A 25477-nucleotide genomic window follows, 5' to 3' on the forward strand; every position below is an offset into this window, starting at 1 on the left:
TGATTTTAATTACATTTAATTCCCATTCACTCTGTATGTTACTTGATCCACTCATTGGCTTAAAAGCATATTGATAAATACAGCCATGGCTTAACCTCTTGCCCTTTAACTTGTCTAGAATTGCATCCAGGCCTAAGTGAGTTTGCCACACTGAGATGTCAAACTTTGTTACTGAGGAGAAAGTATTGAGATTCCTGCCAGATAGTTGAGCCTAAGATTTTCTAGAGAAAAGTCCATATTACATTATCAAAATAAATAAATAACTTGTTGCAAAAGGCTTTATAAATGTTGGCTTATAGTCAAACTCTAAGTAATAGCTTGAAAAACCTCATAGTCTTCATGCTTCTCACATACAAGTTAATGTCAATTCTCCTTCAGAAGTGCTTTAAAATGTCTCAGTAGATATTTTCCTAAAGATATTCAACTTATTTGTGAATTTATTAAATGATTATCAAAATATATGTATCTGACACTATGCTACGCACACATATGCAATATCCAGTTTAGGTTGAGAGCACGACTTTACACATTTTAACATACATTTTCGTCAGAAACCAGGATACAATAGAAATTTAAAAGTCACATATTTTTAAACAAATGCATATTTTTAAACATATTTTTATTTCAAGTAATAAAAGCAGATTTATAATTTTAATCTCTTCAAAACACATTTTCCTTCTTGTCTAAGTTTTGGTATTTTAATTCCAAATTAAAAGGTGAAGATTTATACACACTGGAGAGAAACCAGAGTGTTTTTTTCCAAGTGATACAGAAGTACCTAGATTTACCAGTCAGTGGTCTCATGAGGGGAGGGTGCTGAATCTGGTGGCAAAGAAATTTAAAAATAATATTAAAAAAATAAATAATTGTAAAGAACAGCCACTCTAATAAGAAATCCTATTTGAATAGGATGTTAGTGTTGCACCAACATCACTTTCCTGACTGAGAGGGTTATAAGGTGGTAATGGGTTCAGTGTCCTTGCTTTGGGGAAATGCAGACAAGAACATCTGGGAATGATAGGGCATTAGGTCTGCATCTTGTTCTCAGACTGTTAAGAAGAAATATTGTTAATGCTAATGAGAACAGGTATATATGCACATATACATATGTGTATATATATAATGTTTTATACTTCCATATATTTATAATATATAAAATGTGTAAATGTGTATTTACATATACGTATAAAATACATATCTGCTTTTGAAGTCTTAACTAGTAATTCCCAGTTATTTCTGGTCACTAAGGTTAATAAGGCGCCATATGTATAATGAATATATATGTTGTGATGGGCATATATATGGTGACAAATGTGGTAAAATAGTAACAATTGCAGAATTTGAATGAAGAATATAGAAGTTTTATACTGGCTTTATAAATTATCTATAAATTTGAAATTATTTTCCAAATAAATTATTTTAAAAAGACAATACAATGCATAGTAATGCATTAATTGCTGAAATGTTTCTCAAACTCTCTATATCATGGTATTTAGTTTGATTCTGTATGTCATGGAATTTAGTTTTATAATTAAATTATTAATGACAATTCTTCTGGGTTTCTAGTTCTAGAATGTAGTTTATGATTTCAAGATCTAATTAAGGTACTTTATTGCATGTAATATTGTTCTTTTTTTTCATTGTTAGGCAATACATTTTTACTTCTGCTTGTCCATTACTAAGGGTGAGAATTGGATAATTATCGGCTTCACAAAAATCAAAATAGATTAAAAACATTGTATTTTCTCACATGTGCATTAAATACCAAGATTCTGGCTCATAAATCAGGAAGCACACAGAAAGATACAACTGGAGTCCTTCCTAATTCCTGTGTTACAGCCAAAATGCTGACATTCAGGCATATTTGCAAGACCCATGTTTCATGTGCTTTGTTTGAGGAGGCTGAAAAGAATGTGGAATAATTTCACATGACAACTTTTTCAGAAGGCTCGAAGAGGAACATGACATCCTACTCAACAAAGAAAATTCCCTTTGCTTGTACAACCATTGTTTCCTTACCTATTTTAGGCATTGTTTCCTTACCTATTTTAGGCATATAATAACATTGCAAAATTTAATTTAAAACTTTTGTAGACTGTTATCAACACATGCTAGTTTTAAGGGTACAGTTTTTCTAAATACCTTAGAGTTGTAATGCCTACAAGATATGTCATCCTGACTTGGGATGGAGCCCAGCTGTTGACTCTTTAGGTTCCCTTCTGAACCAACACTTAGTGCAAAAACACCCTGATATTAGATACAATGATGAGGCTAATTGTACTTCCAGCATCCATCATTTAATGAGCATATACCATGTCCTCAGTGATTTGCATTCTTGATTCAAGCTAATCTTCAAGACTACCCTTAAAGATAACAATTATTTTTTCCATTTTACAAATAAGAAAAGATGCTAAAAAGGGCTAAGGAACTTGCCTAGAATCATTAATAATAGCGATGGACAAGAAATTTGTCCATCCTATCTGAATCTGAAATCTGCACCTTTTGCAAAACCCGCTCAAAGTCAGAGGGGTCATAGATGGATATTGGTATGGCTGAGAGAAGTTGCTTACGGACAGCATTACAAGTTCAACTGGACCGCAGATTTTGCTGACTGCAGTGGAGTAGAGAGACACTGACAAATCCTCTGATAAAAAGTTTGCTAGGTGTCTTAATTATGACACCTGACTCAGATGCTATTGTGTTAAAGGCTTTGCTTCCATATATTTCCATACACATGCTCAGTGGTATGTGGAACATGGGAGGTGTCTGGGAAATGTGTTAAAAAAGAGTGAATACATGAGGTAATGGAAGAGTATCTCATTGAACAGCACCTTACTGACCTCAGTGACCAGAAATATCTGGGGAATTACCAGTTAAGACTTTAAAAGAACATTCTTTTCTTTTTTTTTTTTTTAACTATAGTACTGATGAAGAGGACAGGGAGGAATGGTTTACAAAGAATTATTTTTGAAACAATTTAAAAAAATGATGCTAAGCATTACTTTAGTAGAGAAATACACATATAAAAGAAATATACATCTTTCTTCTTTACTCTTTCCAAAATGGTTGCATTTACTGTTTTCTCCTTAGTTGGAAATGCCTAGTTCCCACAGATACTCCTTGCTCGGTTCATATACTTAAGTCTCATGGCTTTTCTTTAATTGTCAAGCCATCCTTACTTACCTAATGTTAATCATACTGGAATAATTTTTATGATCTTAAATTGGTTTATTAGAAAATTTTTTCCTCAAACCTTCTTTCCTCGCATAATTAAATTATATATATTCATCCTTTAAATTTCATGTTGTCCCACAGCCCATGGACCTGACATCAGATTCCCCAGAGCACTTGTATCTCCTCATTCAAAAACACTTGCATTCACATTCTCCCTGGACTATCTGCTATCGTGTACTCCATCTGAATCTGGAAGCATGATTTAACTTCAGCACTCTGATAATAAATTTTTCATCAGTTCAAATATTCATTTTCAACAGACGCTATCAAGATTGTCAACTTACTATTCGCTAAAAAGAGATACATCCTTTTAAATGTCCTTTAAAAAAATCAAAACACCTGATTACTTTTCTGCAAGGCCTCAATTAAACCATGCTATCAAGACAACTCTGAGGTGTGATTTTATGTCTCAGCCACTATTTCAGCTTTTTGCTCTTTCTGTCAGGAGTTGGGAAACAGGTATACACTGGTGTGGCTGGTGAAGCAGTGGTGCCCCAAAGTGAATTCACAGTAATGTTTGGTTTTGTAACTTACAGCATAATAAGCCCCCCAAATAACAACTTTCTCAAGATTTCTCAGTATTTATGGTGTATATAAATACTTTATTACCTAGCAAAGAAATACCATAGCATAAAAATAATCCGTCTTCTTTCTAAACAGATCATATTTCTGAATTAGTTTCTGAAAATATTCTTAGAACAGTTTACATAAAGTTGGGGACTGTGTCCCTTGACCTTTGGTTCCTGTGAACAGAGCAAATTGCCACCCCCATCCCTCATTTACCTCCTTTTGTACCAAATTATTGAAGAATGTTTTTAAACAATATCTTGTGTTTCCAGATTTTATGACTCTTGCAAACTTAAGGATATTTAAACATTAAAAGAAAAAATTTTAAAGAAAAAGACTCTCAGTGATAATTGAATCCGAACACTTTATAATTGTGTCTCTACCATTTGACTTTTGACTCCTCTTTCTTGACATTTCACTTCCTGAGATTTCATGTGAAATCATAGATACTGATTACTAGAATGTTGTGCAGGTGGCAGGGGGATAAAATGTTTTCTTCGTGGTCTCCTTGGAAATTGTTGCTGCAGAGGCAGGATTGCTCTTGTTTCATCCTGACAGGGATGGAGGATTTAACAGGTTCCCCAGAGCTTTTCATCACATTATAACTCTTTCTTTGATGGTCAGCTTTGGGTCCACATTATGTGACCTGACTTTCAACTTGTTTGAACTGCTGTTAGGCTGGCTGCTCAGGAATAGAGGGCTACCGGATAGCTCTGTTGTTTTGCAACTGAGAGAACATCAATCCTGTGTGAAAACTTCTGACAAAGTCCAAAATTGTGCTGTTTAGAGCAAAAATGAGTCAGAATGATACCTGAAATCATCTTTACCTGCTAAAGTAATGTGGCTAGAAAGCCTTATCATAATGTAAATCTGTGTTGCTTTGCTCTGCAATAGCAGTGTGTCTGTCACTTGCCATCATTCATTCCCTGGGTTTGAAACTGTTATCACTTCAGTGCTCTCTACTTTGCTTGTATGGCTCATCAGCACTCCTGCAGAAAGCACCACAGCTCCTAAATGTTCTCCCCAGACACAGTGTGTGTGGTGTTTAAGTTAAGGAAGCTCAGACATGTCGAAAAGGAACTGAAGTGTTGCATCTAGCCTTGCCAATCCACTGATTAAAATTCCTGCCAAGTGTTACATTATGCACAGCTTCTTTATTTTGGCCATAAATTTCTTTGCATATTATTCAGGATGAGAAAGTTTGTACTTTTTATTTCATAAGCCCTCATAATAAACACAGCTTTCTTTAAAACTGTTTGAGGTGCTGGATGTTTGTGCTGTTAAATATAGGGCTCCTTTGTGGAGGACTGTACACGTGCCTCGTTTTAACTTCTCCTACAAGCATTTGATGGGGCAAAATAGTTCCGCTAGGGATAAAGAAAATAGACGTTTCAATGAGCTGCAGGATTATTCAAGCCATGTCTTTATCCTCTCTGAAGTCTCTTTCATATACACTTGAAGAATGAACAAAACGTTATCAGTGCAGAGAAACCCATGTACCTCTCCCTCACAGCCACCACCATTTGTCCTGCTCTGTCTACTTTATTTTTAATGAGTATGTGAATCAAAAGTTCTCACCAAATAGACTCTTCTCTAACAGGAAACTTTGTCATATTTTCTTCACACTCAGCTGCCATTTTGTGGAGAAACCTCCGGTGTCTCAGAGCGGGAACAAATAGGTTGAGAGGGAATTAGTCTAGAGGAGACAATAACATAAACACATTGGACGGGGTGTCTGGGCCTGTAGTGGAAAAGGGGAAGCAACAGAAAGTTTTGCTCCATCAACTTCTAGAAATGTATTTTTCTTTGGCAGCATCCTCTCAGGAGGGAGGCACCTTTGAAGGTCTGGAGTGGGGGCTCAACTGACATTCAAAGAGCATATGCCTGGGATGTGGGGACTGAACACCCCCACAGGTCTGACGAGTGCCAAGAGCCCCGTACGCTCCACATGGCAAATTGCTACATTCGTTCCCCAGGGAAACAATTCTGAAATTCTTTTTTTTCTAACTGGATGCACTTTCTGGAAAAAAGTGATCTCAACCTATTCAGAAATATTTTAGACGAGTACATGGAAATGAAACTTTAGTTATGGAAATCACATGAGACATTGTTCATTCTGTCCTCATCAGTTTCGGTTAAATACTTTTTAATGTGAAATATTAATTTAAGATATGGTGCTTTTTTTGTTCTTTCAGAACTTTTTACTAGTTTATTTCCATGACAATTTGGAATGTTTTGAGCAATGTATTTGTCTATGCAGGCACATATATTGAATTTTTTACTGAGTAGAAATTTCATCAAAATTATATGCTACACTATACTGTATTGGATTGATTTTTAAATTTAAAATAAAAAAGGGTTCAAGTTATGAAATACAGGGAAAACGGTAGCCTTTTCTGAAGATTAGTTTTTAATAAGCGAGGCCAACTTTTTCTTTAATCTGGAAAAAAGTCAAAAAGAAAGAATAATTTTATTGCTTGACAAAATGATCAAAATGTTCTTTGCCCCTATGTTTTTTCATCACATAAGATTATTCCCCAAAGCTCCTCTTGAAAATAAATAATGGGAGAAGAAAAAGTCAATGTTTGGATTGAGGCCGTAAGTGTCACCTTCATTTGTGGACTTGGAAGAAAATTTGCAACTTGTTTATCTCTTCCTCAGACCTACAGATATATTTGTCCTTTTAAAACTCAAGCAGAGTGAGTGGCAAAGAGTTTATGAACACCAGAATTCTCTTGATGTGTGTCAAGATCTTAGATTTTTGCGAATACATATATACAACAGGCTTGTACCATTTTCCTTTAGCTAGCCAAGTGAAATTTCAGAGAGATTTCATTTTCTCTCCTGAAGGTTTTTAATTCTTTATCATCTTCCTTAAAACCATTAGTATTTTCTGGAGCAGATTAGAAATAAACCCCAAAATGACACATTGGTAACTTTTTTTGTAGAAAGAAAATGAGGAGAAAAGATTTCACACAGTTGAAATTTAAAAGCTGAATTCCTCAAGGAAAGATCTTCATTCTCCACAGCCTTGTTCTCTGATAACAAATGAGGTTGCTTTGGAAGTGCATGTTAATACTGACTTACATCATCCCTAGTTCTGAGGTTGTGTCCCCTGCTGCTGAGAAGATTCTGCTAGAAGGGAAGATATTTAAGTTGACTCACTTATTTCTTGGAAAGAGGAGGCGTCCTTGCCTTGCATTTCCACTTGACCTGGTCTCTATTAATACTTCTCCATTTCTCCCCTGGACTCCTTGGTAGTCTGTCAGTGTGAGGTCCTTGTCGCTGTTCCCTCATCTCCTCCAGCCCCTCAAAGCCCAAAGTGTCAGTCATGTGTGAGTTCCTCTCCATCCACGTTTGCCAGGCTTGGTGTCTAGTTTGGAAATGCCTGCTGGGAGCACTTCTGCTTGGAAGATGGCATTCAGCCCAATGGCCAGATGCCAAGTGACAAGACCATTGTGGGGAAAGATGACTCCCTTAACACCTTGTTCCGTGAGACAGGCTCTGGCAAGCATGTGTCCAGAGCAGTGCCTATAGACCTGGAACCCATGGTAATTGATGAAGTTCGCACTGGCACCTACTGCCAGCTATTCCACCCTGAGCAGCTCATCACAGTCAAGGAAAATGCTACCAATAACTATGTCCATGGGCACTACACAATTGGCAAGGAGATCATTGGCCTCATCTTGAACCTAATTCAGAAATGGTCTGACCACTGCACAGGTCTTGGGGCTTCTTGGTTTTCTACAACTTTGGTGGTGGAACTGGTTTGGGGATCACCTCTGTGTTGAAGGAATGTCTCTGTTGATTATGGCAAGAAGTCCAAACTAGAGTTCTCCATTTACCCATCCCTTCCAGGCTTCCACAGCTATAATTGAGCCCCGCAACTCCATCCTCACCCCCACACCCCCATTCTGATTGTGCCTTCATGGTTGACAACAAGGCCATCCATGACATCTGTCATAGAAATCTTGAAACTGAGGTCCACTACACTAACCTAAACCTACACTAACCTTAACCGTCTTATTAACCAGATCATGTCCTCTATCACCACTTTCCTCAGGCTTGATAGAGCCCTGAATATTGATCTGAAGCTATGAAGTTCTTTTTCTTTTGTGTGTTGGTGCATGAGAGGCACCAACACATTGATGTTTCTCTCTCTCTCTTTCTCCCTTCCCCTCTAAAAATAAATAAAATCTTTTAAAATAATTATTGCTACATTTTATTTTTTCATGCAATTGTAAATGGAATTGTTTTCTTAGTTTATTTTTTGATAGTTTATTATTGGCATGTAAAAATGCAACTGATTTCTGAATATTTATTTTGCATTTTACTATCCTGAATTTATTAGTTCTAGTACTATTTTTTGGTAGAATCTTTAGGGTTCCCTATATACAATATGTCATCTGAAAATAATGATAGTTTTACTTATTTTTTCCAATTTGGATGCCTTTTATTTCTTCTTGTCTGATTGCTGTAGCTAGGACTTGCAGTACTATGTTAAATAAGACTGGTGAAAGTGGACATATCTGTCCTGTTCCTGGTCTTGAAAGAAACAGTTTTAATTTCTCCCTGTTGAGTACGATGTTAGCTTTGTTTTGTCATATATAGTGTTTTTGTGTTCAAATATGTTCCCTGTATTCCCTCTCTGCTGAGAATTTTCATCATGAATGGATGCTGGATTTTGTCAAATGATTTTTTAATGTATTGCTGAATTCAGTTTGCTAATATTTTGTGGAGGATTTTTTGCATCTATGTTCCTTGGGGACACTGGCCTATAGTTTTTTATTATCTTTGTCATGTCTTTATCTGTTTTTTGGGTCAGGATAATGCTGCCCTTGTAAAGTGAGCTTGGGAGTCTTCCCTCCTACTGAATTTTTTGGAATAGTTTTAGAAGGATATTTATTAGTTCTCCTTTGAATGTTTGGTAAAATTCACCTGTGAAGCCATCTTGTCCAGGACTTTTGTTTGTTGGGAGTTTTTTGATTACTGCATCAATTTTGTTGGTAATTATTTGTCTGTTTAGATTCTCTGTTTCTTCTTGATTCAGTCTTGGAAGATTGTATGTTTCTAGGAATTTATCCATGTTTTTCCGGATTGTTCAATGTGTTGGCATATATTTGTAGTATTTTCTACAAACCTTTGTACAATATTTCTGTGGTATCGGTTGTCACTTCTCTTTCATTTATAATTTTATTTATTTTGATCTTCTTTTTTTGGTGTGTCTCATTAAAGTTTATCAATATTATTTATCTTTTCAATGCACCAGCTCTTGGTTTCATTGATCTTTTGTATTGTTTTAGACTTTATTTCATTTATTTCCACTCTGATCTTTATTATTTCCCTCCTTCTACTCACTGTGGGCTTGTGTATTGATATTTTTCTAGCTCTTTTAGGTGTCAGGGTTGATTGCTTGTTTGAAATTTATCTTGTTTTTTTTGCTGTAGGCCTGTATTGCTATGAATTTTCCTCTTAGGTCTGCTTTTACTGATGTTTCATAGACTTTGTGTTGTTGTGTTACCATTTTTATTCACCTCAAGGTATCTTTTGATTTTTCCCTTGATCTCCATTTTAACCGATTCATTGTTTAGTAACATGTTATTTAGCCTCCATGTCTTTGTGTGTTTTCAATTTTTTTTCTTTAATTGATTTTTAGTTTCATACCTTTGTGATCAGAGAAGATGCTTGATGTGATTTCAGTGTTCTTAAATTTACTCAAACTTGTATTGTGGCCTAACATGTGTTCTATCCTTGAAAATGTCCCATGTCAAGTTGAAAAGAATGTACAAGTACATTCTGCTGCTTTGAGATGAAATGCTCTAAAAACATCAATTAAATACATGTGGTCTAATGTGTCAGTTAAGGCTGTAATGATTGTTGATCTTCTGTCTGTAAGATCTATTCACTGATGTCAATGGGTGTTAAAGAAATCTGTCATTTCTGATGACAAATTTGTACCTCATTCAGACCGTCTCTGTGGACTTTCAGAAAATATGATCCTCACTATCTCCTTTGGATTCTTTAGTAGCATCTATCTTGAGTAAGTGCAATTTTATTCATGATGGAAATGTAGTTTCCTGGTGAGAGCACATGAAACCTAAGCCATCTTAATATCACATGACCATCAGATTGGCATATTCTAGGTTTTCCCAGCTGCCATTCCTTCTTTAGTAGCATGGTCAAGACTGCCCTGGGCCCTCCAATGAACTGTTGGAAGTTTTGTCTACTATATTGTTCCCTTTCCAATATTGTGTCAGCTCAGAATTTTCTAGTAATTAATACTTGTGTAATTGTCAAAAAAGTTTCTTATCCAGAATTTAAAGGGACATGTCTCAGCTAAATTAAATACATGCCTACAACCTTTAAAATGGCATTAGGTTCTAAGTTACAGGTAGTGGCTCTCACAAGACATATGCTCATTAATAAAAAAAATGGTTTTCTCTCTTGCATGAGAAGAAATTCAAGGCTAATGTGATACTTCCCACAGATGCCATCAGAGATTTAGGCACCTATGATCACACTAGAGTGTAGCCTTTATGCTTAAGCTCACTAGATGACTACTGAAGCCTGAATACCAGCGTTTAGTCTTATGCATGAAGGTAGAAGAGTAGGAAAACCAAATAATAATAATAACAACAACAAATTAAAAGACCCGTGTGGGCATGTCCTCTGTAGTGAGCTTACCTGAGAGCCCAGGCAATGCCATCTCTTTCCATCTAACTTTGTCACTCATATCTTTTTCATTTTTGAAAGAGCTGCTGGTAAATATAGATTTTTAGTTGGGCATATCACCACCCAAGTCGACAGAGGGGTTCTGTTAGTAGGGAAAATGAGAATTGATCATGGAAACCAGTAATCTTTGCCATAATGACTTTTTATTTTATTTTAAGAGAGAATGGATATGTGGAATGAAATGCTTGGATTAGGTCTTAAAATAATTTGTTTACCATGATGTTAGCATCAACTCAAAATGTCTTTATCAGAATTTGATTAGGATGTTAATTGACATCACTTCTTCACTTTCAAACCTACTGATGAGATAGAGCTGATTGATTTATATTTTTTCTCAGAAAAAATTTGGGAGTTCTACTGTAATTATTTCTGAGAAATAGTCTTTTATTCTTACTTGGAAATTCAAGTTCAACAAAAGAAACAAAAGTGACAGTTTCTTGTGTCCCAGCACAATTCATTAGGTCTTAGACTCCAGGACATAGAAATGTCTCCTGATTTTTAAAGATCAATCCCTAAGCTTTTGGCTTAGAGATGAAGAAAGCTAGGTGTGTGACCCATAGCTGAAAATTGCTCCAGGCTTTTGAACTAAGAAATATGTAGATATTTGTTCTATTACATTTATCACTTCTTCTGGGATAATAGCCCACCTCTCATTGTGAAATTGACCAGCTGGATCAGGAGATTCGTAAGTGAAGTTAATTTTTCAGTCAGCCCAAGGCTGTTTCAAATAGCTAAATTCCTCACATCTGTGAAGCTTCAAGATGTGGATCTCCTTGTCATTGTACTGTATTTTCTCACAGATATTTCTTTTCCTCCCTAAAGGAGTCACTGATGCTGTTCAGTACCTGACACATAAATCTTTCACTCAGGCTATCGGTGACCTCTAATGGAATCAGCTTTTTACCTGATTACTTCAGCTATATAGTTTTTCTTCCCTAGGCATTTAAGACAGCTATTTAACCTTATTCCTTTCTGTCTTCACTTGAGAATGGTTTATGGCAGGGGCACCCAACCTCTGTGCCATGGACTGGTACCGATCTGGGCCTGTTAGGCCGCACAGCAGGAGGTGAGTTTGAATGTAACACACTCGAATCATTCCCAAACCACCCCCCCAAACCTCAGTCCATGGAAAAATTGTCTTCCATGAAACTGGTCCCTGGCATCAAAAAGGTTGAGTACCACTATTTTATGGCTCTGCATCTTTTCTGATGGTGATGGCTAAATATATCAGTTAGCCTTTTCTGTGTAACAAACTACCCACAAATGTTAGTGGCTAAAACAACAACTATTTATATAACATGATTCTATGGGTACACCATAGGCTGGATAGTTCTCATTTTAGCTGAGGTCAATCATGTGTTTGTGCTCAGTTGCCAGGAAAGCTGAGGGATGGCTAGTCTGATATGGTCTCAGATCTGAAGGCTTGTCTTTGTTCCACATGGTCTCTTGTCCCTCAGCAGGCTGGCCTGGGCTTACTCACATGGGAGCTGAGCAGAGTTCCAAGACAGTGAGAAGAAATGTGAATGGTTTCCTGAGGCTTAGGACTAGAAATGACATAGAGTCACTTCTGCATCATTTTGTTGGTCAAAGCATGCTAGCTGTAAGATCATCCTACATTCAAGGAGAGGCAAAACAGAGTACTTTTCTTAATGGGGAAAACTGTAGAGTCACATTGCCAAGGGGACGGATACAAAGGATGGGAATGATTATAGTAATTGCTGTGGGAGAAATATCTATCACACTGAGATTCATTCAGTACTGATGCAGGTGCTGTACAAGTAAAGTGCTGTACAAATGTTACTTCATTCAATAAATAAGAACCCTATGAGGTAGGTACTAATATTTTACCCATTGTATAGATGCAGAAATTCTAAGTGACAGAGACTGGTAGTTTGATTCTAGAGCATTCTTAATCACCATATGTGTTGGGACCAATTTTTTTTTTTTTTGTGAAGCTCTTTCAGTACATATTTTTTCTTTGCACCTATGTATATGTGTGTGTTTACTTATACATTATATACAAGTAGTACCATCAGCCTATATGTTAAGTATTAATAAACTTGAACTTCATAAATTATAAATATCAATAAAGGTTTAAATATATTCTTCTATCCCCTGTATGGATATCTTGTAGGCGTACTTTGCAGACTGTGCACCAGAGACCTGTTCTTGACCAAGGTGTTCCACCTTTACCACATCTTTGAGTGAAGCAGTGTTTAATCAAAATCCTACTTACTATTAGAGTTCACTTCTGGTTCTAGTTACTATTGGGTTGGCAAAAAAGTTCATTTTTTTCCCTATAAGATGGCTCTAGTAGCATTTAGTTGTCTTTAATTTCATTCAAAACAATTTTGTTAGATTGTATTGTGACAGCTGTCAATCAGCATGCATTTAAAAAAAAAACACCAAAATTGGTGAAGTGTGGCCACTTTAATATTTTAGATGGAAGAAAATAAGCAATATTTTTGGTATATTGTGCTTTATTATTTTAAGAAAGGTAAAAACACAACTGAAATGAAAAAAAGAAAAGATTCGTGCAGTGAATAGAGAAGGTGCTGTGACCGATCAAACATGTCAAAAGTGGTCTGTGAAGTTTTGTGAAGGAGATTTCTCACTGGATGAAGCTCCACAGTCAGGTAGACCAGTTCAACTTGATAACGATCAAATCCACACATTAATTGAGAACAATCAACATCATACCATGAGCGAGGTAGCCGACACACTCAAAATATCCAAAGCAATAAAGTTATTGGTGAAAGTGAAAAATGTGCCTTTTATTTTATGGAAGAAACTAAATTGATTTTTTAGCCAACCCAATATTTCCTGCTTTCAGTGCAAGCTGTTAAGGGCAGGGACTGTTTGGATATTTGATTAGAACAAGTGGAGGAAGAGGAGGACATGGCTGTAATTAAATTTAAAGATGGTTTTCTAATTTATCAAGAGCCAGGAATCTAGAGTTCTTGTATCCAGTGAATGCTCAGATTACTCACTATAGACTCAACCACTCAATCACTTTCCAGAGCTTTGATAAGAAAGCAAGATAATATGGAGGAGTGATTCTCAATGTTCTCAACTGGCGATGTGCATCTATATTATCTGTAGAAATTATTAAATGCAGATTCTAAGTTCCCACTGCTAGAGAGACTGTTTCTATATATTTGGGGTTGGATCTAGGAATCCACATTTTTATCAGTCTCCCAGCTGACATTAACCTCACTTTAAGAGCCATAAAACTTAAATTACATCTGCCATCTAATAGGTGGATGAACTTAGTCATCTTTTCTTGCACATGTTGAGTTTCTTCAGCTACAGAGTGGGAACAGTAATCAAGTTCAACTGGCAAAATTGTTTTGAGAATTAAATATGTGATAATTTTGTCAATGGGCTTTATGAAATGTAAAACATTAACATATGCATATTCCCAAAAGATCTGTCAAAAGATGTATTCTTGCTCTGGTCAGGTAGCTCAGTTGGTTAGAGTGCCGTCCTGATGCAGCAGGGCATAACCCATTCCTGGGTTAGAGCACTCACAGGAATCAACCAGTGACTGGATCAATGGGTAGAGCAACACATCAATGTCTCTCTCTCTCAAATCAATAAATAAAAATTAAAAAATTGAAAAGATGTATTCTTTATACTAAGATAGTCTATGTTGTTGATTATGTTTTAATTTAGTGAAGGCATGCTTCTGAGCCTTTCTGTCCTATTCACTTGGCTCCCAATGCGAGGGACCATGGTTTATACAGGGTCCAGCAGAGGAAACGCCTGCTTGAGTGTGGTTGGTAGGGTAATAATATGGGTGTAATAACTTACAGTTTCAACTTGAACATTTCAACTAAAATGTCATATGGTGTGTGTGAGTGTGATATTGTTATGTTATGGAATGACATGCTTATGATTTTGTAATAAAGATTTTGTAATAAAAAGAGGTGTTATGTGTGCCAGACCCCACATTTCTTCTCATTAATGGAGATAGGAGGGAGCAAGGATTTAGAACACTGACTTTATGTTTAGACAAACATAAGCTCTGACCCCAGCTCCTATGTGATTCTGCACTAATTTCTTAACCTTTCCTTTGTTATTATTTAAGTAGTCATACTAATAGATCCTATCTGTAGAAAACTTTGTGAGTATTACATGTAATAGCATAACCAACATTTATGAATACTTGCAATATGTCAGGCATTATTCAAAGTGCTTGTCATATAATAATTAATTTATTTACAAAAAAACTATGATTTTGAATAGAGGTCCTATGAGGTACACATTTTACAAATGAGAAAATTAAAGCACAGGGAGCTGATGTGGTGATGCTGGGACTCAAACCCTTGCCTCTGTCTCCAGAACCATCCTCTTTCCATGTTGCAACACTGCCTCTCATAAGGTGAAAGCTTGAAAGTCACTTAGCACACCCAAAGGTACACAGTAAGTCCTCAAAGATGTGACATATTATTATCATTATTTGATTGCCTTACAGCTTCTTTCAGAATGCTTTGTTCAAGGTAGTTGTTTAATAAGTTTATGTTGATTTGATTTGGAAAGAACTCCGTTGTACCCTCTTGGGCTTCTAGGAGAGATACTCAATGAGAGAGCCTCTTATTTTTCAGGCTAATATGATTTGCGTGGCTGCTTTTAGATTAAGTTACTGTCTTTTATTTACAGAAGAAGATTAAATGAATATGTGCGCATCTAAGAACTTCCAAATCCTCCTTGCTAAAAACTGTTTAGAAAATTGTCTTTGTAATGCAAGGAAAAGACCGCATTGGGCCAACTTCTAAAATAACTGGATTTCACTAAATGGTGTTTTTAGTATTTTTCAAAATGTGTATTTAGAACTCTTCCCTGTTTGTTTGTTTGTTTTTGTTAGCTCTGACACTCCCTGATCCATCATATGTGGAGATTCTTACTTAGTGATCTGTGGCTTGTTTTTTCTCTACGGTTGTCAGGATCAGTTTATTTATTTGTTCATAAAATATGGAGCTTTACCTGAAGAATGCAGGTTGGAATCATGGGATAAAATGAAACTTAGATCAGAAAAATTGGTGTGGTTTCATGTCTCATTTCTTTTTTCTTTTTAGTTATTTAAATAGTGACATAAGACTGCCCCATGAAACTATTCTCAAACTCTGAACCCCAAGGTAATATTGACAAAGTGAAGAACAAATGTCCCCTCTTTCTACCCCACTCTCAGACATTCTAATTCTTGGGCTAATGTGTAAGGAAAATAAGATGGCTTAATTAATAGACTGAAGCTTCTGAATTTAGCCCTTGTTAGATAACTGGAGGAAATACTCTGGGAATCAAAGGCTCTTGCTTTAGTTAACCATCTGCCTGCGAGCATTTTGTTGCTGTGAGGATGGTAAATGACAGGTGAGTCAGACAGCACAAAGCCTCTGTGGAAGAAACTGCAGCCCTGTTCCTCTCAGCCCTGTGAGTGACCTCAGCATTCATTCCATTACTAGTTGACCATGACCACAGACAGTTTTTAGGCAGTCCCCAGTCTTTTTCTTCCACTACTCTGGTTTTAATCATAAAGTAGGGAACAACTATTTGACTGAATAGGACAGGCTGGCTTTAGTGTTCCTTGAGCGCTCAGAGTCTGGTATGATTAAGATTCTGAGGCATACCTAAGGAAGGAACTTGGCCAAGATGATATGTTCATTATAGTAGTAAAATCTGAATTTTTTGCATAAAAGTTTAAAAAGTAGCAATAATCAAGCTGAATGAAAATTACCATTATAATATTTATAACAGAAGTAAATATATTAGTTGAGGGAAACTGCTATCACCAACATTCTGAAATCTCAGTGGCTTTATATGACAAGGATTTATCTGTCACTTGATTGACAGTCCAGTATGGGAAGTAGGGGTGTGGGGAGCTCTGTTCCACAGAGTTACTTAGAGATTCAGACACTTTCTATTTAGTTTCTGTACCATCTCCTGGGAAATTAAAATCTTGCAATGAATCTTCTGTATCCAGCCTACAGACAATGGAAGATCATGTGGTGGAATGAAGAATGCATGCAGGATTTTTAGGAATTTTAGGATGTAGAATGAGTTACATAAGTTTTACTCATAATCCTTTAACCAGAACTCAATCTTATGGAGGCTGGGAAGTGCTCTCTAGCTATATGCCAAGGAAGAAAAATAAATGGGCTGTGGTGAAGATTTATTTGTGGAGTTTAGTTGTCTTTTTTTTTTTTCTAGAGGAATATTTCTTTGGTAGGGTAGGAGACATAGGTAGTCATATTGCTCTCTGGAAAACTGTGTTCAACTTTCCTTGTTTTAGATTTTTGATCTTGGGTTTGTTTTTGTTGCTGGTAGTGGTGCTTTGTTGTTGTTGTTGTTGCTGTTTTCAGTTGTAATTAGGTTTAGACATTTTGGCTCAGATTGAACACCTTCCGTGCCAGCCTGAGTGTTGACTATCGGTAGGTACACCATCCCCTCCCACCTGGGTGCTGGCAGTGGGGAGACAGAATCGATGCTGCTGTGCAGCGTCTCACACCTTGCCACTATTCAGCGGCTGCCTTTTTAGCCCAACACTCAGGGAAACTAAAGGTTTTCCAGCTTCTGCACCAGACCTGAGGGAAGGGGATGAATTTTCAGATTCTATGAATTAACACTTTCCTTGTGGAAACTCATCACTAGATTTGTAACTGAGACACATAGCCGTGTATTTGATTTTACTTTTTATTTTCTGATTCTATGGCTTGAACTAGCCTGACCACCTCCTTAGGAATATTTTTTAAACAAAGATGCACTACCTTTCCCCAAATTTAATTGCATTTAATTTAATTACATTAAGCATCTACAGAAAGTCTGTTACTGAGATAGCTGGGATCTACAAAAGAATAAGCCACCACCTGTGCCCTCAAGGAGCTGGTAGACTAAGGGAGGAGATGTACTTTTTAGGATGTGAACTGTCTGCTTTGTTTATGTAATAGCATTAAACAATTTATACCTTGAAAATAGGGGTTAAAAACAATATTATGGGAACATAAAAATACATTATTTTGTCCTGTAAAGGTTTTGAATGGTTTTTAAAGAGGAAAGCATTGGAATTAGAAGTTAAAAAATGAGAAAGACCCTGCTAGGCAGAAAAGAAAAGGGGAGGGTTAGCTATAGCTTCTGCGTAGAGGGGACTTTGTAAAGGAGGTCACAGGTGTGTTCAGGCCATGGGGAGGACTTAGATGTCCTGAGCTCAGACTGACGAGATGCTGAGGGAGAAAGGCTGGGGTGAGGTGAGGTTGGGAGGGTGAGTTGGAGCCATATTTGTGAAGGGTCTAAAGGACCATAATTTGGAATTAAGGTCTTTTCAGTGTAAGATATGAGGAATAGCAGACATTACTTTAATAGGAAAGTAATAAAATCAGACTTGCATTTTAGGAAAGCAAGTCTAACAAAAGAATTGATAATAGGATAGAGAATTTTAAACTCTAATATTGAGTTTGTGTATATAGAGAGATTTGTTTTTCTTTCAAAACCATAACAGCAACACTTTTAAATAAAGCACAGAACTGATGTAATGGATATTATCATTGCCTTTTTCTTTCACACACTTTTTTGTAAAAGCCACAAATATAGTTCTGAAATAATATGAAATCATGTTTTGGCCAAGCAGAAATGTGCTGTGTACTTCCAGCTTCTGATGATGGCAGAATAGCTTGTATCAGAGTAGCCTTTACCAAGAGTAATGATACATTCTTGACAAACTATAAAAGAATAATAGAAACAGTTTGGGCCACTAGAGAGCAACTAAAAGCAGGGTGGCACTAAAGAGGATTCAGCCTTTGGAAGAAGGAAACCACATGGGTAAGATCCCCACTTAAATGGCTTGGACTGCTGAGGGCCCTCCCTATCCTACATGGCAAGTGGCTGGTAGGGCTCAGAGAGAAAGCAGTGGTTTTACTGGCATAGCAATCATAGGACTGAATTCAGGGTTGGCAAAACAAGTAGGAATTCGTCTGAGGATTTCAGAAAGGAGAAAGTCACAGAGTGGGGGAGCCCCCAAATATACATTATAAATGAATATAGCAGCTCCTCAAATAATGTAATTTCATTCCACATCATTTTGTTGTAATGTGATGAGAAAAAAAGACTCAATTCCTGGCCCAGGCCACTATCTATGTGGAATTCGCACAATCTCCCCATGTCTGCATGGGTTCCCAGGGGACTCCGGTTTCCTCCCATATCCCAAAGATGTGCACGTTAGGTGAATTGGTGTGTCCACATGTCCCAGTCTGAGTGAGTGTGGGTGGGTGTGAGTTCACCCTGTGATGGAGGAGTTTCATGTCCAGGGTGGGTCCTCGCCTTGGGCCCTGAACTGCTGGGAGAGTTTCCAGCCACCTGCCACCTTGAACTGGAATATGTTGGTTGGAAAGAATTATCATACTTGCTTTCATTATTTTTTTCTTAAATGTATATCTATATAACATGCATTTATTTCAATGTTTAATATTAGAAGTGTTTGTGTGTTTATTTAAAAGTTTGGTGATATTTTTCTGATCATAAACATGCTGTAGGAACTTAACTTTTGTTTATATCAATTTTCCCATGGTAAAACTGGTTTTACTATACATCCTTGCACTTAATGGCCACAGTTTCCAACAATTTATCAATGATGTTAAGTGAGGATGTACTGTACCTCTTTGGTCCTCAGCTGAGCCCTGGACTGTTGTACATGGAATGACTTCAAGGAGCACAGGAAGAAAAGAAAAGCTAGAAGGCTGAAGAATAGCAGCACAGGGTCTCACTGTAGGGATATAATGCATAGAATCCTATTCCTCCCAAGTTAGAGGGAGTTGGCAAATGTGTTGGGTTTGTCCACTGAAAACCCAGAAGTTAGGAGTAAATGCTTTAGGAGTAAAGACCACATCGTAGGACTAAGGTAAAAAGTAAAATAGACCCATCTTAACAAAGCCTAAAACTAAGCTTCCATATTACCTGGCAGTAATTTAACTGTCTGCTAGAACAAACTTCAACACTGTTTGAAGGAAGATAATTGCATCTAAAGCCTTTACAGCATGTTCACAATGCTCGTATGCCATCAGTAATTACTAGACATGCAAACAAACAAGACAATGTGACTCAGAGTCATGTGAAAAATCAGTCAATATAAACAGATTCATAGCTGACCTAGATATTATCATTGTCAGGCAGAGACTTTAAAATCACTACATGAAATCTATTCAGGCATTTACATGAGAAGATGGACATAGGGGGTGAGGAGATGGGAAATGATGGGGCCTTTCAGGAATAATATGAAAACTATGAGAAAAAGAACCAGAAGAAAATTTCAAGTATTGAAAAAATAAAGTATCTGAAATTTAAAAAATTGGGTAGAACTCATAGAAGATTTAACACAATTCAGTAATAAAAAGACAATGAAAGGTAGCAAAAGACATGGACAGACACTTCCAAAAAGAATATATATGAGTGGCCAGTATGCCTGGGACAAGATACTTAACATCATTAATCATAAGGAAAATACAAATAGAAATTGTGAGGTACCCCTTTAAATCCACTATAATTGCTAAAATTAGAAGGCCAACAAGACCAAAGGATTGCCAAAATTTGAATTCTTATACATTGTTGGGGGTATATGTAAATTGCTATAGTCACTTGGGAAAACTGTGTGTTAGTTTTTATAAAGTAAAACATATACAGACTCAGCAATTTTACTCATGGATATTTGTTTGATGGGCATAAAAAATATAACCACAAAAGAATTTGAACAAATGTGAAGATTTATTCATAATAGTTGAAATTATAAATATTCTAATGTCTACTCACAGATGAATGGATAACAAAACTATAATATATTCAACAATGGAATATTACTCAGGAACGTAAAGGAATGAAGTACCAATACATGCAACAATACAGATGAATCTAAAAAAATGCTGAGTGAAAGTGAACCCCTCCTTCCCCTACTCTTACATGAAGTTTGAAGTTATATAACAAGCGAACTTATCCCTGGTGATTGAAATCAGAATACAGGGTCCCTCTGTGCTAGAAAGGGAAATTGGATGGAAAGGACACAAGAGAGCTTTCTGGATCGATGGAAACATTTTGTGTCTTTATTGACATCATGGTTACTTGAGCATATACTTTGTTAAAACTCATCAAAACTGCAAAATCGGTGCATATGATTGTGTGTACCTTATAACTCATGAATAGAACTGGTGTGAATTAAAAACTAATGTAATATGTTGGTTCAATGTGTCACATATGGGAATCGAGGTAAAACTGCCTGGATTCAATTCCTGAAGGCAGCAAATCATAATGGAAGAGAGCATGGTTGCTCCATCAGACAAACGTGAAATTTTGAATCACATTGCCAATATTTTGTGTATATACACAACTTACTAACTTCTTCTAAGCTCCTATAAAATGGAGATAATAAAGTTAGTATTTACCTTATAAGTAAGTCACCATTATAGTACCTGGCACAGAGATGCACTCAACACATTAAAGCTATAGTCATTATTATTAAATATCTCTGCAGCTAGACTTTCAGCAGTAGGGAGTGCTGGTATAGCCATGAAGATTTTGAGAATTAGATATCTACAAACTGCAACAGGCTACGGTCTACATAAGGTAGACAATATTTGATAGCATATGATTAAGTATGCTAAGGAATCTTATTCCATTTCAAACTGAGTAACTCCTTATCTCTTTACCTAGAAAATATGTTCACTTTAAAATACTTAAAGTTCTTGTAAAAATAATTCAACATAGAGGAATTAAGGCCTATTTTTTCCCCTAATAGTCTCACCCTCTGTTTTCTATCCCATAATCACTTTTTACATTTCAGTATGTATCTTTCTAATACCTCTATATGTGTATGTGTGTAAATGTATATACAAGGGGGGGAACCCCCACATTTTTAATTAAAAAATCATGTATTTATTCTTACATGTTTAAACTTCAGTCACCCTCTGTACTCTCTGTTTACTTCAATACACTTATCAAGACATTTTTTCCACTACTCAATACAGCTTTTGAATTTGTTGATTTTGATGCCTTTTAGTGCTTCTGCAGTTTTTTGTTTCACCTCTTCCACGTTGGCAAAACTTTTCCCTTTGGGGACTTCTTTTATCTGAAGAAACAAAGAAAGGTCGCTTGGGGTGCGATTGGCTGAATAGGAAGAGTGTGGCCTGGGGGTCATGCTGTTTTTGGTCAAAAACTGCTGAACACTCAGCATGGTGTGGGCAGGTGTGCTCGTAAATCACCCATCATGAAATGGGCAAACATGTTGAAAGAGTCTTCAGAAAAGCTCACTGAAGCTGAATGCAGTCTCTCACAACAACCCAGCTGGTGTACTGATACAGATGGGTTCCTAGAACACTTACCTGGTGGAAGGAAGCCTGTGCTACAAGGGGCCTGCCCTCCAGAAGATAATTCTGTTTTTTTTAGGTCCCCCCTCATATATACATATAAGTGTGTGCATAACCTTGTAAACAAAATTGGGGCTAAGCTATATATACTCTTTTAAATGGCATTTCACTTAGAAATCATGTCCTGATTCATGTGCATATGGCCTTGTAGCCCTTCACCTGTGCATTTCCCCCCAATATAGTCGTATGAAATGTTCATTTCCAATGGCATTTGGTTTCTGTCTTGAAAAGGTGATTCTCGATTCTCACTGTGAAGGAGACATGTGAAGGGGACCTGGTTGGGAGGCCAGAGTGCCGATGAGACCTGAGGTGGGTGAAGGGCCGAAAGCCTGATCATTTAGCAGCGCTAGAGCAGTAGTGGCCGCAGTTCTGTTTCAGCCCCTGTGAAGCGAGGGTGGTTTTAGGGGTGTTTATGACACCTAAGCTAGACTTGCCCGTCACCTAGGGCAAGTTAGATACCCTGCAGAAATATTGTCTTCGTGTCACACTGCTGGGAGGAGAAGGAGGAACTCAGAGGTCTGGTTCTTACTTTGACTGGCTTTCATTCTACTGTCTCAGTTTGGAGGTGCGTACAAATGTTCTAGAGTGCCTTTCTCACCTTCTTCTGGACTGTTTTTGTCTGCAGCCTGTGGTGTTCTGGAGGCGCACTTACCAGCTCAGAGATACACTTGTTAGCATTTCTTCCCAACCTTGTATTCAGTGACACGAAATTGATAGTTTAAACGAACATGGTGGGAGTAATTACACAACTGAAATTGCAAAATGCTACAAATAAGGGGCTCCCCCAACCCAAAAGGACCTGTTGTTTTTTTTTTTTGACATTTACCACACACACACACAAATGTGGGGCAGAGGAGGGGAGAACATAGCATTTGAGGAATTGGACACCATGGGTTTTCTTCCATGGGCTTCTGTGATTTCCAGTAGGAACAAACTGAGTTCCTTTTCTCTTCCTATCTTAAATTTTGTATTTATTTCCAAAAAGCCAAAAAATGAAGTAACTTTTTCCTTTCTCCCCCAGTGGATGGCTGTATTCACAGAGCAGCTGGCCCTTGTTTGCTGGCTGAGTGTCGTAACCTGAATGGCTGTGAAACGGGGCAGGCGAAAATCACATGTGGCTACGACCTGCCTGCAAAATGTAAGTGCAACCCTGCTGACCAATTTCAGTGTCTGACAAGCAGTCAGTCTTACCTTGTTTTATGTCTCGGGTGTATAACTAGGTAAGAAGATGGTAGTGGTGTTACTTAATTAAATGTGCTTATGTTAAGATTTTGTACCTGGTAATAGAATGTGTTTTCTAATTATCTATATGTATCCCATTTAAGTGTAGGTGTTTTTTTGTTCAGATCTTCAACAGAGTGTCTCTGAAACAGAAAAATAAAAATATGAGCAAAAACCAGAATATTTAAGTGCCATGGAGTGACAGCTTCTGGAAATGATGCCAATTTCTTATTCCTTGTTCAGGTTTCTTGATTGTGGATGTGTTTAGCGCAAAGGAGATCAAAGTGATGTATTGTGTTTTCAGCTGCCATGTAAAGGCTGATTGGCAATTACAGCCAAGGCATCTGTCACACTTTGCTTTCGGGAAAAGCCAATGGAATGTGGTTGTCAGTGTGAGAACGTATTTGCTCTTTGAATGTGGAATGGTCAAAATTTCCATTATATTTGAATAGAGAGAAGTATTGCATTTGATTGCCTTTGCTGTTTAGTCATTTAGCCAACTGGGTAGGGTAGGCTGGAATAAGAACACGAAGAAGGAAACTGGTTACAGGCACACATCATTATTTTTTTAAATCACATAATCTTCACAGCCAGGGGCCAGAGGTAACTGTGCAGGATTCCATTACACAGTTAAGGTGTGCATTGATCTGGCAATTGAGACACCAATTAATTTTTTATTCCATGTACCTGCTTCTTATGATACTCCCTGCATTTGAGAATACATTTTATATAAAAGTGAAGCTGGCTTTAGTTTTTGTTTTAGCAGTGGTAAAGGCATGACTGAAAAATTATAACTCTATCTGTAGGGTACTCTTGGGGTCTGTATGGTCAGGTTGAATTTCCCATGGATATGTGTGAATAGAGAGAGAATGTCTTGTATTTTAAAGATTACTTTAAAATATGTTTAAATGTGTGGATTTTGAGTAAATAGTAACGTACTAAAATGGTATTTTTCTCTATAAATGTTATACTGCATTCTATATTTCTACAGGGGGTTACTAGTGAAAATATATCAACTATGTACTGTTTAATTTGCCCATTAATGAGTTCTCACTATTCTGTCTTTGTTAATGTTTTTACCTGTCTAGAAGAGCCCAGTCATGTGCCAATTTCCCCTCAGTCCTACTTGCAATATACCCATATTTTTTTGACTATAAGATGCACTCCCCCCCCCCAAATTTGGGAGGAAAACAAGGGTGCATTTTATAGTCCGAATGTAGCTTACCTGGCTTGCTGGGGAAGGGCGGTGGTGGTGGAGTGGGGTCACAGGAGGCAGGAACAGGACCACATTTTTTGCTTCAAAATTTCTTTTCCTATTTTCCTCCTCTAAAACCTAGGTGCGTCTTATGGTCCGTGCATCACATAGTCCAAAAAATATGGTGTATTTATGTTAAATAAGGTTCTTTGTGTGCAGTGGTGTTTGGAGCAGTTCTCCCTGTGCCTGGGTAGTAAAGGTCACTTCATTTCTAAGATTATGTGGCCCAATGGTTATATATATTGGTCACCTTCCTTATTAACACCACACTACCTTTGTGATGGAGCTAATCAATACCACCCTGAGAGTCAGCAGATTATTGATTACTTTCAGACTTGTATCTGTCCTTAAACCAGGGAATAAGACCTGGTTTCCTATTGATTCACTACTACTTTATATATTAAAACCCATATCAAAAATTCTTCATCTCTGAGATTTCTGCAAACAGGTAACCTCAGAATCACTAAATATGTCCAAATAAAATGGTGGCTGTAGTGTATGGATTGACACTATGATAATTTTGTTTAATGTGCTTGTTTTTGTTTGACATCTCTCTAAATAAGTAACTCATTCAGCTTAGTTCAGGCTTATTGAAGAATTATACAATACCAGACACTGAGGTACAAAGATCCATAATACCAATAGATGTGCTTGAGGAATTCCATGATTGAATCATATCTTTGAGCTAATGTGTGACTTTCCTGGGTGTCCGATGGTAAGTGAGTCTTTGTGAGACAAGGCATCTAGACATGAAAAGTCAACAGGACTTTATATAGAATCCAAATGAGCTGAGATACTGAGAGCCTGACATGCAGTCAAGTCACTGTACACAGCCTACAGGGCATGTCTTGTAAAACAATCATCCAACATGATAGAAATTACCAGACTGGAATGGCAGTGCTACTTCTCAAGTCACACACAGGGACTCCTGGTGAATATGTCCTGGTACTTTTCTATATTTAGAAAGATTTAATGACTTATATTAAACATAAAGAAAAGCAAGAAAGCAATACAAAATTGAGTAATACTAGCTTACACTTACATGTTATTTTATATTATTTCACTATAC

The 25477-nt window shown here is 37.0% G+C and overlaps 1 protein-coding gene across 1 annotated transcript in view; it reads left to right on the plus strand.

The window, feature by feature from the left end:
- MACROD2 (mono-ADP ribosylhydrolase 2) overlaps positions 1-25477 on the plus strand; it is a 2068729-nt gene that overhangs the window by 644947 nt on the left and 1398305 nt on the right. The window contains exon 5 of the mRNA XM_071221798.1: positions 22954-23070. Coding sequence (XP_071077899.1) covers positions 22954-23070 — 117 coding nt within the window. The remainder of the gene's footprint in view (positions 1-22953; positions 23071-25477) is intronic.

This window comes from Desmodus rotundus, chromosome 6 (assembly GCF_022682495.2).
Source record: "Desmodus rotundus isolate HL8 chromosome 6, HLdesRot8A.1, whole genome shotgun sequence".
In the NCBI taxonomy this organism is placed as follows: domain Eukaryota; kingdom Metazoa; phylum Chordata; class Mammalia; order Chiroptera; family Phyllostomidae; genus Desmodus; species Desmodus rotundus.